At 35.8% G+C, this 17,348-nt stretch overlaps 1 protein-coding gene across 1 annotated transcript; it reads right to left on the bottom strand.

The window, feature by feature from the left end:
• Positions 1–1,216: 1,216 nt before the first annotated feature.
• LOC113229946 (4-coumarate--CoA ligase 1-like) lies at positions 1,217–12,568 on the bottom strand. The gene is made up of 10 exons (XM_026463636.1): positions 12,452–12,568; positions 12,174–12,381; positions 11,375–11,587; positions 8,772–8,877; positions 7,234–7,390; positions 6,080–6,225; positions 5,642–5,771; positions 2,940–3,161; positions 1,519–1,689; positions 1,217–1,412 (listed from the first exon to the last, which is right to left on the bottom strand). Exons 1-10 carry the CDS (start codon positions 12,566–12,568, stop codon positions 1,284–1,286), a joined length of 1,599 nt encoding a protein of 532 aa, XP_026319421.1. The 3' UTR covers positions 1,217–1,283.
• Positions 12,569–17,348: the final 4,780 nt, after the last annotated feature.

Below are 17,348 nucleotides of genomic sequence, written 5' to 3' on the forward strand. Positions count from 1 at the left end.
TGTTGAACGAGCCTCTACCTCTGTCGCTTTATGATTTGGATAGAGTGAATGCCGCTTTGAAAGGTAAATTTTTGCCGCCACAAGGCGTCGGCGTTTGTGTCCACTAGATAAACAAGTTTTAAAGCTTTTTTACAGTCATTTGAATTATTGCATGTTGTTCTGCAACTTGTAACTTAAGAATGTGCATATCCCACTAGGCTATTACTGGAGCACTCCATTATGTGTTTAATTTATGTCCCATTAGTCCGTCAACTTAATAAAAGGTACATTAATGAATCATGCTAATAAGGCCTTACTGCTTTTACTACTTGTAACTTTAATAGGGCATGTCCGTCCATTAACGCCTTAACGTTTTCGAGGACAACCTTTAATAATTTAGTAAACAATGTATTAAATATGAGTAGTGCAACGGCAAAATAAGGTGTTTTGAGCCATTATGTCTTTTGTAGATAAGAATTTAATTTAAACACGAAAGCGGTAATAGGAATAAAGTGAATTTCCAAATGTCAGTGGACAATACTAAAATTTCTAAATAGGCTATTTGCAGTGTCATTACTGACGCCAAAGGCGGAGTGGTCTGTGAACGCCATCGGCCGTCGCGTGGGCGGAGGTCGGAACGTGGTTATATACGTGGGTATAATTACAACTATGCAATTTACTCGATTGGGCGTTAAAATTCCAAACACTTGTGGTCTATATACATATTAGGTGCATACTTTGAATATTCCTCGATTTTAATGCAAATATAGCTGCCTTATAACCATTTTATGTTAATTCTGATGTCTTTTGTAATTTAATTACAAATTAGAGCAATGGAATTTGAGGAAGGAGTAATAATTAGCTACAACATTTAAGTTTATTTTGTGTTAATCTGATTTGGTTAGTGAAACATTTTTGAAATAATACACATAAGTTATGGCTAAGTAACATTACTGTCCTAAGTATATTAGAATGTCTCTTTAATAATTTACATTTTATAACAAATGATAATAAATAATAATATGGAGTTAGTTACAGAAAGCACAACTCCAATGAATGCATCTATGGAACTATTATAACAGAATCTAGTTATTATATCTGGCTAAGTGCTTCGAATGACATCATTGCAAGTTGTAGAGACAAGCGTACACTTTTGTGTAGTATTTACACTTGCTGTGCTAATTGAATAAATTATCACTTCGGAAAGTTGGTTTTTGCCTTTTCTCTGGTCTTGCTGGCTTTTTATGTAATTGATTTTCGTTGGACACATTAGCGGTCTTCGACTTTTCTATTTTTAATCTTCTCTAAAGCTTGCTATTCGGAGTTTTATCAAACAATTCTCTTAGTTTTCTCCGCATAATTTTACCGCTTGGATTCTTTGGTATTTCTTGAACGAATCTTACTCCCCCTCGTAGTTGTTTCCATGGTGATACCTGAAGATTACAACCTCGCGTTACAGTTTATTTTTATGATATGCTTTCCTTCGTATACTGATTGCCTCCTCACAAGGCACTATTTTGATATTAGGAATAATCTCACCTTAGATTTTACGAATTCTACAACATCATTTTCCATAACGCTAGCACCTACTTGCTTGACGATAAAAGCTGTAGGAATTTCGCCAGTAAGTGTGTCTGGTATTCCTATTACTCCTGCGTCTTTAACTGCTGGATGTTGGAGTAATATTGCTTCCAGCTCTGATGGTGAGACCTTTGAAAACATATGCAGTTTACTTTTTAAAATTAATTTCAAAAGATTAACAAAAACTATGTTTATTGAATATCATGTTGTTTTTACTACCACGATATTCATATAGTGTTTGTGAAAATACTCGACTAGTTTGTCATTATTATTGATACAAAGTTCGAACAACCACCAAGTGACATTCTTTCGATACAAATGGATTAGAACGCTGCGTCTGTTGCCTCAACGTGGCTACCGCTCTGCCAACTGAGCTACGGATCCATTCAGCAGATCTTGCGATTGTTTCTATGTGCTTGCTGCAGGTCTTGGTATTGGGTTAAACGTTTTTTAAAACCCAATGCCAAAACGTTTTAAAGGTTTTTTGTCGTAGCGCCACCTGTGAGAATTTATGAAAGTACTTCACTCAGCCAGATACCTTTACACCTACCAAAAGAATCACAGAGATGTCGCTATATTCATTGCAATAAGTTTATTTTACTACTACGATATTCATCTATTTTTATGAAAATGTTCTACTATTTTTTATTCTTATTGTCACGTTGAGACGACAGACGGTGATTCGAATCCAGTAGGATCGAAGGAATTTTTATTGGTGTTTGTTGGATCTTTGTATAAATAATAAGATTAACAATCGTTTATTACTGTTTTTTTTTATTTGTAAAATGACTCCACTAGTTTGCCATAATTATTAAATACAAAGATTGAACACAAAGAAAATTTGCCGCTATCTCTGAGAGATTGTAGCAGGTTCGAGTTCTGTCGGGTCGCAGGAATTTTTCTTTGTGTTCGATCTTTGTATTTAACAATTACAGCAAAGTAGTGGAGTTAATTCACAAAATAAAAAACAAATCAATAATACATGTTGTGGTAACTGGAAACTTACCAGCTGAGTGAGAAGGTTCATAAAATCTCTTGCAGATGTCGCTTACGGCGCCAAAAGCCGAAAGCTGAAACGCAAAGATTGTAACAGATTCTGTGTGAACTTTATCGACTTGATAACTCGACCTGTATGCTTAATTGGAAGAGCAATGGAGACGGAATCCCATGGTCCCCGGTTCGAGTCCTGTAGGGTTGAAGTAACTTTCTTTTCTTTGTGTTCGATCTTTGTATTTAATAATTATTAACAAACGTTATTTTTTTTACTGTATAATTGCATGAAGGGGTAACATGAAAACATACATTTCTGTTACAGGCTAGTTTAAATTATAAGAATTAGTTATTTATGGTACTCACATTATACATTGTTTCTTACTTACTTGCCAGGTTTTGTATTTAATAAGTTCCTTCATTCTATCGACTATAAATAAAAAACCTTTCTCATCATAGTAACCAACGTCTCCACTTTTGTAATATCCTTCGTCGTCGTAGTCTTCAGTTGATTTTTTCCCAATGTATCCACCAAATAAAGCTGGTCCTTTCAAGCATATTTCGCCTTGCTGGTTAGGACTTAGAATTTTTCGAGTTTCTACATCTACTATCTGAAATAAAAATTGAGAAGTTATTTTAAAATTTGAACCTACTGGATTTCAGCGGGCTTATACTGGTTGTCATTTAATTAATAATGTATTTACCGTTAAATATGACCTAAGTCACAAGTGAATATTTGTAATGTTGCAGCTCATAGAAAATTGGAGTAGAAAATAGTAGCAGTAGAGCTACTTGTGAAAGAGTACATCCATGGAAGTACTGCCACCTTACCTATTTCTTCTGCCAAGCAGTAGTAATGTCAGCATTACCGAGTTCCGGTATTGAAGGGTAAGGGTGCTGAAGAAATTACAGGCACATGAGATTTGTCAAGTTATGTCTCAGGCTGACCGGCGTAGTGGCAGTGCCCCTTAGATCTTTGTGATTTAAAGCTCTGAGTGGCACTGTAACTGTTATGGACAGGCGTGTAGCTTACCATCAGGCGCACGACTTGTTCGTTCCGCATTTGATATTATAAAAAAGAAAAAAATACATAAAGAAAGAAATTTAATTTGAAATTTTCGGTGAAGGAAAATATCGTGATGAAACCGGCACGTCGAAGAAGGTTCACAACCCTCGGAAAATCCTAAGTTCACCTAAACAAATAGTTGTAAGCCCCAATTTATCAAACATAAAATCCTGACTCTCCTTGTTTCTGGATACTGCCTTCGTGGCTGAATGGTTACCTTACTGGTCACATGTAGTTGTCTATGCGTGCGTCCATGGCACCCGCGACACAGGGTTTCTCTAGTGCTATTAAAAAAAACTAGAAATTTGTAGACTTGTACGAAACTATCAAAAACCTATATCAAAATCGTAAACACACACCAATCAAATTTTTTTAAATAATATTAAGTGACGGAACGAACAAGTCATGCGTCTGATGGTAAGCTACACGCCTATCCATAACAGTTGCAGTGCCACTCGAGAGCTTTAAATAGTAAAGATTTGAGGGGCACTGCCACTGCGCCCGTCACCCCGAAACATAAGTTGACAAGTTCCATGTGCCTATAATTTCACCAGTACCCTTACCCTTCAAAACCGGAGCACGGTAATGCTGACATTATTGCTTGGCGGCAAAAATAGTCAAGGTGGCAGTGCTCCTCTGGACGAACTCTTTCACTAGGAGCTCTACTGCTGCTAATTGCATTGCATAATGCATTTCGTAATAGAAACAGATTAATATTACCATCTTCTAAATTAAATATGCTAATAATATTTTTCTAGCCCATACCACACACCATTATTTTTGTTGTATAATAGAAATATACAACAAACTTCCAGAAAATATAAAAATTGAACATTTTTTTAAACTTAAAAAAATTTCTTATAAATTAAAGCTTATAAATTAAAAATGTAAAAGAGTTTTTAGGAGATAGATTCTAGGTAGGTACTTGAGTTTGTTAATTAGTTGATAATAGACATACTTTTTTTATTTACTTTTAGTTACAGTAGAAAAATACATACATATAACAACATTACATTAAATTATATAAAACTATTGGTAGATATCTAATTGCATATTAAGTAAATATAACAATTTAATACTGATGAGACTAGTCCTCTCTTCTACTATTTGCTGTGCCCTTTCCAGGGTCTATAGTTGAATATTTATATAAAACATCTGTAATTTACATTATGGAACACAAATAATAATAGTATAACAATGATAACGCACACACTCAACATAGCCCCGCACCATGGAAACCCTGTGTGCCATGACACACACATAGACAACCTGTTGCGAACACAACGGAATTTTTGTAGTAAAATTTATTATAACTTTCAAAGCAGTAGGAAATGAAACTATTTTTCCGGATTTAAATCGCGTATATTTGTTTAACAATCGCGAAAATCTAAGAACTCGATATTTCAAAGCAGTAACTATACGCTCTCGTTAAGGGCACATTGCGTAGGCCGGGGGTAATATCTTGAACCAATCAACTAACACCACATACAAGTTATTTCATCCCTACCACAATTTAACGAAATTTTTATACGAACTAACAAAGGTCAAAAAGGACGTTCACTTTTGAAATGTACTTCCATAAGAAACCACCACTGTTTAGCGACTAATGGCACTACTCCTGTAAACCAGTAACCCATTGGCAATATATTACAGTCAACTTAAATCATCTTTAATTTTACGAGCTCGTCGAGATCCTTATTTGGGTCTGGCGGCTACACAACAACAAATTACACCCAAACTCACGAGAGAAATAAATGTAGGCCACACAAATATTTCTTCCGGCCCGGGAATCGAACCTGGGACCTCTGCGTGGCAGACCGGTATGGATGGTAACTATTCTGCTACGGAAGCAGTTAAATAAACAAGAATAAAGTCACCAACCCGAATGGGCTCAGCGTGGCAGAATATGGCCTAAATCTTCACCTGAGAGGAGGCTCGTGTACAGCAGTGGTACATATAAATGGATTGATATTGAAATGTAAAGGACACAAAATAAAAGTTCAAACTTCGCGATACCTTACTTACCTTTAAAATAAGTCCAGACTGTACTCTGCCGACACTGCCAAGCTTATTAAATTCTTCATCCTCTTCCGATATTTTTCCTGACGCTTCTGTCATTCCGTAACCTTGCAATACCCATTTTAGATTTGTAAATCTGTGATTTGTGAGAGTTATAACAATTAGTACTAGTCCGATATTGACTTAGTATATTAAATAACTCTTCCAATGCCCACCCGATGGTGTAACTTTGTAATAACAAAAAAGCTCTACACGTAGTATTTACGTATATGTTATTATATTAAATAAACAAGGTTGGTACAGAACACAGCAATGAAAAGGTTTCATCACGAATGTTATGAATTCGGAATAGGTAACGATTACATAATTAATCAAGAATTATTGTGACACGTTTTAAACTAGACATACCTGTAATTTACAAACATTCGAGTTGATAAGCCTTACCTATGTTTGCCTTCATCTACTACTTTTGGATCAAGAGGTGCACCACCAGAGTAAATTATCTCAACAGAATTGACATCGAAATCTTTTAAAATAGTCGATTTGCTCAAGATCACTACCAAGGTAGGCACTGCCATCAAGTAGTTCACCTGTATATTGAAATTTTCATATAAGTGCTTTAAACCAATAACGTCTAGATACCGTATGTTATGTCTGCGAATGGTATGAATTCTGTTAACAACTTATTTATATACACATTTGTTTATAATCCAGATTCTTTAACCTTGGTGTGAGGCCTTTACATCAATGTACTGAGTACTTTTTCAATCTTTATTTATTTAGAAACTTTCATACAATGCATACGTCAGTACCAGTGTAGCCTAAACTAGCTTATATGTCTGGACGGCGCTGTTAAAGAGCCGATTCAACAAATGGTAACAGACTTTTTGCCTTTTTTCGTATGGAAGTTGCCCAGTGTATAATAATTTATAGCACCTTCGGATGTTCCGACGGTAGATTAACAGTAATCTGCGGGTCTCTCAACAACGCTACCCTATGTTGGTCGTACAGGACACATTCTAGTAACAAGTGATTTGCATCTTCTAATATTCCACAGGACCGGCAATTTTAGATTTTTTTTTAACTAAGAAAACCAAACTGTTTAATGGAATGTGTTTCCGGGTACGCTATTATAATCAATCATCAATCAAGTAGCAGTAGAGCTCCTTGTGAAAGAGATCGTCCAGGGTAGTACTGTCACCATACCTATTTCTGCTGCCAATCAGTAATGTCAGCGTTACTGTGTTCCGGTTTTGAAGGGTAAGGGTGCCGGTGAAATGCAAGCACATGGAACTTATCAACTTATGTCTCAGGGTGACAGGCACAGTGGTAGTGCCCTTCAGATCTTTGCAATTTAAAGCTCTGAATGCCACTGTAACTGTTATTGACAGGCGTGTAGCTTACCATCAGGCGCACGATTTGTTCGTCCTGTCACTTGATGTTATAAAAAAAATGAAGCTAAAGGCCGTTAAACGTACAATATGTATCGAAACCTTAACGTAACATGCTACGTTGTTCTTGAAGTAAAATATTTTCAAAACTTGCTCTCATCAAGTCAATTATCTTAAGAAAGTCAAAACGTGAGTGAAGGGACTTGCTTTAAATTTTTCGATGCACTGAAGATACAAGCGTTCGTTGAATCTTGACATAAATACTATAGTTCTTCCATATACAAGAATCGCTCTTGTGTTAATGTACCCGACTGTGTTGGACCACGGGGCTACAGTTAGATATATTAAATCCCGCTCTGATGGTCTGTAAGAAGATTTTATTTCTATAATTTAACATATTAAAAATGGAATTTAGATAGGTATATTTTAGGTGCTATTTATGTGTAGAAATAAAGTCACTTATAATCTTGACCAGGCCATGATATTATTCTAGTAGCAGCTTGTGAAAGAGTTCGTGAAGGGAAGTACTGCTACCATACTTATTTCTGCCACCAAACCGTAATATGAGTATCATGTTAGTAATAGGTTTTGAAGGGTGCTGGTGAAAGTACAGGTACATGGGATTATCAATTTTATATTTCGGAGTGATAGACATAGATTTTTGCGATTTCAAGCTCTGAATGGCGCTGCAACTGTTAGGGCGCATTTACACTAGGTCGACAGGAATATTCTAGATCCAGGATGACACATTTTTATAAATAAATTAACTAATGATAATTTTCATGTTATTTTTAGGTGATTTTAAACGTTTATTTAATAAAATTCACCGATATGACTTCAACATTTGTGGCTGTCTATGTGTGTGTCCATAGCACCCGCGACACAGGGTTTCCCTAGTGCTGGGCTATGTTGAGTGTTGCGTTATTATAAAAAAAAAGAAACATTGCTATTATCAATAGCCTGATCGAATTTGGGGGAAGAATATTGAAATTGTGGTAACCGTGAAACAATCTGAGGTGCAAATACTATGTTTTAAATCATATGTTTTTTTGTTTGTTAACATTTATTCTTCATCGAATTTGGTTAGAGTATAGGTATAATCACTAAACACTGTCGGGTGACTCGGTCGCCTTTAGCAAGGACGGATGGTAGGCCAAATAAGTTGTAACATGTCGGCGTCACCACGATGCCCGTACTGGGGGCCGGAGACTACCTACCTACCTACCTACCTACCTAGAACAACCACTGCCCCCTTCACTGTGAGACATAAGTTGACAAGTTCCATGTGCCTGTAATTTAACCATGAACCATAGATCTACCCAAAGGTAACCAACAAGTAACCAGGTACCCAGCAACCTTATCCTGCAAAACTGGAACGCAGTAATGCTCACATTACTGCTTGACGGCAGACGTCCGTAAACTCGTATTGATAATTTTGTGATTTCGGCGAAGGCGGCAGTCCACTCGGTGTAAACAAGGGGGTCGAATTCGGGCAAATTCACGTACCGAAAAGGTAGGAGTCATCCCTGTGTAAAAACCACCAGGTTCGTCCTGGTACTTGGTACATGATATCATAAAAAAATGTTATTCGTCATTTCTTCATCAATAAAAACATTTTCTATAGACCCTGCGATCATTTAGTCCAACTAACTAGTTATCACACACCTATAACGTTTTCGACTTTTATCTGGAAAAGGAATACTGATAGAAGATATTTGCAAGTAAATGTAGCGAATAGTCCTTACATGGGTTGTGAAGCAGAAACTATCATATTAAGATGTGTCCACTTTACACCTTTTGGTAATCCTGTTGTTCCCGACGAATATGTTATTATAGCTGTATGCACGTTGCCTACAAAAATCATAAAATATGTTTAGAATGGCTCTTAAGTGCTATTTAATAAAAATAATTTATTATTAACTAACCTGGAAAAGTGGTTTCTGCAATGAGCGGAGAAATAGCAGGTAATAAAATTACGCTAAATAAATTTTACGATAGCCACTCCGTTAAAGTCGTTAAACACCAATTTGCGAGAGTTAAACTAAATATAATTTGTACATATGTACTCAGAAACGTCATGTATAATAATTTGATTATTCGCAAAGAAATATATATGTAAAAAAACATGGGTCCAATGGTTAGAGATAGATGGTTTTTTAGCGTAATATATTATTGATAATGTATGTAATTCGGTATTCTATATAATGCCTAAACCAGTCACTCAATGAATAAAATAAGGTATTTCTACACAATATCGCTAGCTTTTTCATATACTGACCTAATTTCAACCCACAGAATGGAAGGCCAAAGCAGTTCGGAAACGTAAACAAGTATTACAAAATTGATTATTTTGTCTTTCATTTAATACTTTTCCAAATCTACCGCTGGCATTCTATACAAACCTAGAATTTACATATAATGTCTAGGCAATGTGCATAACATTTGGAAAACGTTAACTATTTTATACATTTCTAGTTCTTAGGTTTACGCGATTGTTACACATACAAATAAATGCTATTAGATTAAAATAATAGAAGTAAATTGGAATGCTCTTTGTAAAATTCAAAATAAAGTATTTAATTAATAATTTTTGTAACTATATTGAAAAATAGAGTAGCTTGCTTTGATATTAGACAACTGATTGATGACTTTACCACCTCAGGTAACCGAGGCCATGGGACCGGGAAAAGGCCCGAAACGTTGATTTGTTTGAAAAAAAAATCAATACGCGATTTAAATCCGGAAAAATAGTTTCATTTCCTATTTTATACATTGCTTAAAGAAACCCGGCATTGTATAGAATGACGAGGTATTCTATACAATCACTGAATTATACACATTGTTGTTTATTTATATATATAGAGTTAAAAAGTGCTTTTCGAATAATAATAATTATCATTTTCTTATCATTGTAAGGATGATCTTGCATCTTTCATAAAAATATTGTGTCCATTGTTATCAGTTATTGAATAGTTTCTATAAAATGCAGATAACCTTGTCAGTTTTAATGTCGTTCAGGTGGTACCTCATTTCATATATTAATAGTGACGTGTTTCCGTTACATAACAACTGCCTTTGTTTAGTCATTTGATTTATTAATTGAGAAGTATAAAATGTTCATTTAATACGATTTTCCTGTTTTTTACTCATTTATATACATAACATAGACAGAAAATCATATTTAGCCAAAGTTGGATTATTTACATTGACTTCAATATAGAATAACAAAGAATCAATTTGTTAAGTTAAGTTAAATCATTTGTTAGATCTGGTAATCATAGTACAGGGGATTCCCTACTTTGAGTAATTGGTGTGGTTGCAGCCCAAGTCTTTGCCACCAACACAACACAGCATGTACAGCGTATCATGTCGTATTAAAAAATAGGCATGTATTCATATGATCATTTTAAAATTGCAAAAGCAGTAGGCAAAAAAATCAAAACGGTCATCTTTTTAATGATTGATCCTCTTTCTCTGAGACAAACTAAATTAAATCAATGGATATTTTAATCTATTCTGGGCTACGCAATAAATGTTTGATTTGTATAAATTAACTTTGATAGTTTTATGTTGGGCTTCAAAACTAAGACAAATGCAATAAAAATAAAATCTATATACTTATTTTTAAAACTAAGTAAACTCATTCAAAAAGTTCGTTTCGCTCGCTCGGTTCGTGCTGCTTATTCATATACAAACCTAACCTAACCTACTGAATGAAGAGCGCCACCAAGCACCCAAGATTCATTGGGAGATCAACATCAAGATATTATATTGGTTATAAATGTCATCAATCGTTAAAGTAAAAGACCTATAATAAAAAGAGGATGGAATATTATTTTTGAAAACCAAATTTTAATTCAGTATACTTAAACATAGTGATAGTGTTACCTTGAATGCAGTTCATTTATAATTTATCTGTAGATCAACTAATATAGATGGAACAATTAATATATATATCAAATGTAAAAAAAATCGTTTATTTAAAAAAGTGCACATTTACAATAGATCAATTATATCTTTGAGGATCAAATAATATTATCCCTAAAAAATATACATATAATGTGTCATAAAACTGACAATGCCTATAGTAAAAGTAATATTACTTCTAGATGTGTTTATTGTGTATAAATGATTTTAATATGATACCTGATACGTTATGCTCAAAAACTTTATAGAAATGCTTACCTATAGTATGAATGTAACTAGTTACATATTGATATTAGAAATGCTTACCTATAGTATGAATGTAACTAGTTACATATTGAGCAGCACTACTTGTAGAAAGTTTATATGATTAATATGGTTTCTTTTATATGATAATGATGTAGTTATACATGTAATTACTTACCATCGACTACTTCAGGTGTGCTAGTTTCTGCATCAACTTTGGATCCTACAAGTTCCTTAAAACTTATCGTGTCTTTTTCCATTTCACCGTCAAAAATAAAGAATTTGGAAATACAGTTCAGATTTTTGAATATGTCCCGACCTTTCACATAGGTGCTTGGAGAAAAAAACACGTACCTCGGTTTAGATATGTTCGTTGTGTGTAGAATTTCATCTAAAAATTTATCATTAGTATTATTATTATTAGTTACTTAATATAGACAAGAAGAATGAAGGGAATAAGTTGGTTTAATTGGGCGACAAATGAGGGAAAGTTAGCACACGTTAAGAAAAAGGAAGTATAATAAATACTAAGAGAATACTCGTATAAGAAAGTGACGGATTACCTTTATGCGACACAATTTCAGTAAAACATCACCGGGGATAGTCAAAGAAAAGAAGGGTGAGTAAGGATAAGAGCGGTTACACACAGCGATATTTAGCAGTGATACAAACGCGCGTATGTGTAACGCGCTGTTGCATCTATGCAAATGCGCGATTGCATCGATGCAAATGCGTGATTACATCGATGCAAACTTATGTTCAATCACTAAAAACGTACATCGCGCATGTGTGTAAAGGTAGACGATTATTGTCTGCATTGCAACGGAATCGCTGAAGACGCGCTGTTAAAATTCGCCGCGTGAAATCGATGAAACTACATAGATTACTACGACTTTGAGGTGATAGATGAAGGTATTCAAGGTGAGAAGTGAAATAAGATGATTATGTAAGAGACATGTAGTAGTTGTTTTAGTTACCTTTGCTATAACCATTGTTAATAAAAGTTACAATTGCTCCTATGTAAATAATAGCATAGATTGTCACTATGAATTCAATTCGGTTCTCACTATAAATAGCTACAACTTCCCCTTTTTTCACACCAAGTCTATTAAGTGATTGTGCTACATCCAATATCTGTTGAGCCATATCTTCGTATGTAATCTTCTCCTCAGTAACGCCATCAATCTTAGATGTAACATACATAATTAATTAACTATAATCTTAGTACAATGTCTTAAAAATAAGTGTTACTTACCAAAGCAATTTTGTCTTTGAATCGTCGAAACTTGTCCAAAATAAATTTTCCATAATTCATATGAGAAGGTATGACTATGTCTTGATTTCCGTAAAGAATATTGTCTTTAATTTTCATTTTGTTTAAAGAGTTAGTTTGTCTTTACCATACGCAATCTCGTAGAAGAATGATAATAATTTGTTAGCCGTTGAAAATAAATTCGTCCAGTGCGTAGCTTTGGTTCCGTAATGTTATATTTCTATAGTTTAAGTTGTAGATAGACTTGGGCCGTTTATTGCTTGTCATGCTTGCATGTCATCCTGATATGACCAATAACAGTTGTTTGTATTGGTGGTCATATTTGGTCAATGTTAACATTCGGTATGCAAAATTAAATTTATAAATCGCAAAGGTGGAACGGTATTGCTGTTCAGTGGCCGGCAATTTTATAAACAACGTTGTAGAATAAGTCCCAGTAGGGTAACTCTATACAAAAATTGCAGCGTGTCTTGTATGCACGCCCACCGCGCGTCGTGTAATGACGCAAGGGTCAGTGGAGAAGAAATCCAGTCTTGTCGAGAGTCCATGGTTAGTCGTTTGAATTTGACACTTACGGTAGTCTTCGATTGGAGCGATGCCAATCTTGTCAAATTTAATGCTACCAAAACGCAGGCGTATCTTTTCTCCACTAAGCGGAGTTCCTTTCACCTGACTCCGACTTTTCGTGATATATCCATACCGATAGCCGACCGTCTTCACTTACTTGTAACGGACCTGTCGTCCAATCTGAACTTCGGCAGATACATTGAATCCATCCTTTCCGAGGCGAGGCGTTATTTCACAACGGGACAGTTGCTTCTGCTGTACCAAGCACAAGTCCTGTCGTGTATGGAGTACTGCTGCCACTTATGGGATGGCTCTGCTAAATACCAACTGGCCACCTTGGATTCAATAGACAAGCGTGATAATTGGCTTATAGGTGACTCGGAATTAGTAGAGGCGAAGCTGCAGAGCCTTGAACACCGCCGTAGAGTTACCAGCTTATCGGTGTTCTACAGGATATATCACGGAGAGTGTGCGATGTTATTGCATATATTGATTCCGCCTTCCCCTTTCCATCATCGGGAGATAAAGATGTGGGAAGGGGTTCCATCCCTATGTTGCGGATATTCCCCGGATACGCACGAAGCGTTTCGCTTCCACATTTGGATGGCGAGCGGCTAGGGAGTGGTTTTTCCCTGCCTGCAGACTTGTTCCCCGAACGCTATAACTTGGACCTTTTGAAGGCGAGAGTGAATAGGCATTATTTATTTGTGCATACTACATCCTCGACCTCATCGTCACTTTCCATCAAGTGAGATGGAGGTCAAATGCGCACTTATTTTTTTATAAAGAAATGCACGCATTCGCATAATCTCGTGGTGAGTGCACTTGCGTTGCAGTGGCGTTGCATAGCGCGGGTCGTCGCATGCTCCATTCACAATAGTACTTAAGCGTTCGTTCGATGTCTTAAAAATGAAAATAATTAATGAAAAATGACATCAATTAAACGTGTTTATTGTTGTGTTTTTATTGGTAGAACAAGAACGCCTCAAATTCAGTATTGTCGCTCTTCTCGGTACCTACTAAACATGTGAAGTAAGTTACATATTTTTTATTTATTTGTTTATTTGACGACTTTGGTAGTTCGGTGGTTAGCACGATGGGTATAAGATGAAAAGTTCCCGAAACGAACTATTCTAAATAGGTTCTGAATTGGGTGTCCTGGATGATGCCCCGGGTAAATTTCGTTGCTCTGGTACTCATAGTACATTGAATTCCTTAATTTAGGTATTAAGCGTGGTCGCCTGGCATATTTATTATATTATTATTATTATGTTTTTCTTTTCTCTTCATTTCAATATAGCACGAAAACACTGATGAATACCTTAATATTTTCAAATTATGTTTATAACCTGTAGCGACAACTAAAATAATAATGTGACTACCCTATGCTCCAAACGAACTGTAGATTGATGTGCCAACAAACGGGAGTTGCCCTACCTGGTCTTATTTTACAGTGCTAAAAGCGTGTACAATATGTATTCCTTAATACGATATATGATGATTCACTCAAATTAATACACAACTACATTATATTTATAGCGTGAGAGTGGCATTAACTATTAATTAGATTATCGCACTGACCTACGATTGCTGGGGATGTATAAGATTTTTTACATTTTGGCACCAAAATTGTAGATTTACAGTTAATTCCCACTTGTTACGTAAGATAAAAGATAATTAATGAAAAATATACATTATAATGAAATAGTTTATGGAACCCTAATGAACTATTCGACTTATCTGATAAAGTAATACATTTAGTATTGTGTTATTTACGTAAAGTTTGAACGTTTTTTTAGTATGGACCATGGACCAAGTTATTGGTTTGGACATATCCATTTCGTGATGATAAAAAAACCCGGGATTCATAGATTTCAATGCATATAAAATTCAGATGATGAATAAAATTTATATAGGCATTTTCAGTTTTATTTAAAACATGTAGATTTATTATAATAATTACAATGTTTATACATACTGACTTACTAAAGTAATTGTTCTCTAAAAAAAATCAAGACTTCCGCAAATCCTGCGAAGATATGTGTCTGAACAAAAAAACAGTTATCAAATAATGACTGTATCGTGTAGCCACGCAATCAAGCGGTGTTTTTTATCGTGCGGTTTATGTATTGGGCCGTCTTCTAATTACTAGTACGAGTATGTATACATGAATGTGCCTATCTGTTGAAATATTGTCCTGAAAAAAAAAACTCATAGATTTCTCACAGATGGAGCTGCGCCAAAAAAAAATCTTTTAAACCAAAAATAAAGATCTGCATATAGAAAAATTTGTAAGGTCTGCTGGTTCGTTCCGTAGCTCAGTTGAGAGAGCTTTAACCACGGTATGGCGAGGTTAATTTAGGTATGAGGAGGAATATTTCTTTGTGTTTGATCTTTGCATTAATAATTATAACAAACTTGAGGAGTAATTTCAAAAAATAATTGAATATCAGGGTAGTAAAAAATATCTCCCAATCTTCCAATAGAGTGTAGCTATTAATCAATGTGTGCTAGAAGTTACTTCGACTTAGACGAGCTGTAGTAAGCGTACATGCAGAGTGGCAACGTGTAGTTTTTTTTAATGTATAATAGACACACGCTTGGCCACAATCTTACCTGATGTTAAGCGACGATGTGACCGACGATGGAAAGTTCGATGCTAGTTCTTTCTTCTACGTAACTGTTTGTGATGTATCCATCCAGCAGCCTCTCTGGTAACACCTTCTCCTGCAACTCTGAACCGATCTACTACTCCTATTACTGAACTTGGTACTTAACTGTATACTAAATTTTTTCAAGTCTTGTCCAAAAAGGAAACTTCATCGGACACTTGCCAGTTATTGACATGATTCTCTCTTCTTCTATTCTTTTTAATGATATGATATGGCGGGATGGACAAGCTTGGTGGAAAGCGACACGCCCATGGCATGACAGCTGCATTAAGTCGCAAACACCTGAAGAGCTGCACTGCACTTGTGATCCTGAGATGTATAGTTGACAAGTCTAAGTATATAATATTATACATAAAATAAACTATTATAAACAAAGTCGATAGCCCGTAGCATGACGCCGCAATTAGCTATCAAATTAAATTGATAAAGCTGCAATTTTTATTTTTCACTATAGCGAATATGGCGAGCACCGTGACGTCACATTTTTGACGCACAGCGCGCGCCTCAATCAATGGCCGCGAAACAATATTGCAGTGTCAAACATGGTCACAGCGGATTTTAAAACATTTTGTCGGTACTGCACGGTAATTTTATCAACGTAAAAATTGAGCGCGACAAACGAAATAAACAGAAACAATAAAAAGAAACAGCATGCGTAGTATGACAGCATATCGCATGCAATATGTGATAAATATCCCCGTGACATACACTCCATAAAGCTATGTTGCCTTTATTAAAATTTTATTTTTTGTTTATTTGATAATGAACGATTTTTTGTTTCATCGTTTTACAACGATGCAATTAAAAGGGTTATTATTATTGGTTCTCCGGGAATCGAACCTGGAACCAGGAGCTACGGAATTCACTTCGCGGTATTGCCCAGAATACCTAGGCCAAAACCACTTTAGCAAAGTTCATTTTTTAAATTGGTTCTACCGGGAGTCGAACCCGGAACATAAGACTACGAAGTTCGCTCCGCGGCACTACCCAAAATACCTAGACGGCCACAAAGACACTTCAGAAAAAGTTCATTTCAACATTGGTTCTACCGGGAATCGAACCCGGAACCAAGAGTTACCCAGAACAACCCAGAACAACCCAGAACACCAAGGCCAAAACCACTTTAGAAAAGTTCATTTTCAAATTGGTTTGACTGGGAGTTGAACCCGGAATATAAGACTACGAAGTTCGCTCCGCGGCACTACCCAAAATACTTAGGCGGCCAAAAACACTTTAGAAAAAGTTCATTTCAAAATTGGTTCTACCGGGAGTCGAACCCGGAACCAAGAGCTACAAAGTTCGCTCCGCGGCACTACCCAAAACACCTAGGCCAAAAACACTTTACACAAGTACATTTTCGAAATTGGTTCTACCGGTAATGAAACCCGGGACTTTCTCACCCACGCAATATTATTTGCATGTACATATAATCTACAAATTGCTTAAACACGACCACAGTAGAGGCGGCAGCAAGCGGCCGTGGGAGACGTCGAGCTGCGCCGGGAGCATTTTATAATATGCATTATAATATAGAACATATTATCTACAGAATAAAGTATATATTGCTTCTATCAAAAGAGAAAAACCGAGCCGCGTCGGCGACCGTTGGCGGCGCAGCGCGACGCAGCGCTGCTTTTTGA

This window comes from Hyposmocoma kahamanoa, unplaced genomic scaffold, assembly GCF_003589595.1.
Source record: "Hyposmocoma kahamanoa isolate Upper Pololo Valley unplaced genomic scaffold, ASM358959v1 63, whole genome shotgun sequence".
In the NCBI taxonomy this organism is placed as follows: Eukaryota; Metazoa; Arthropoda; class Insecta; order Lepidoptera; family Cosmopterigidae; genus Hyposmocoma; species Hyposmocoma kahamanoa.

Excerpts from the sequence above, each read along its gene's own strand:
- LOC113229946 (XM_026463636.1), bottom strand. The coding sequence starts at position 12,568 with ATGAAAATTAAAGACAATATTCTTTACGGAAATCAAGACATAGTCATA. Across the intron at positions 5,772-6,079 it reads GTAGATGAAGGCAAACATAG|ATTTACAAATCTAAAATGGG; the intron begins GTAAGGCTTATC and ends CACAAATCACAG. Across the intron at positions 1,413-1,518 it reads TAGAATTCGTAAAATCTAAG|GTATCACCATGGAAACAACT; the intron begins GTGAGATTATTC and ends TGTAATCTTCAG.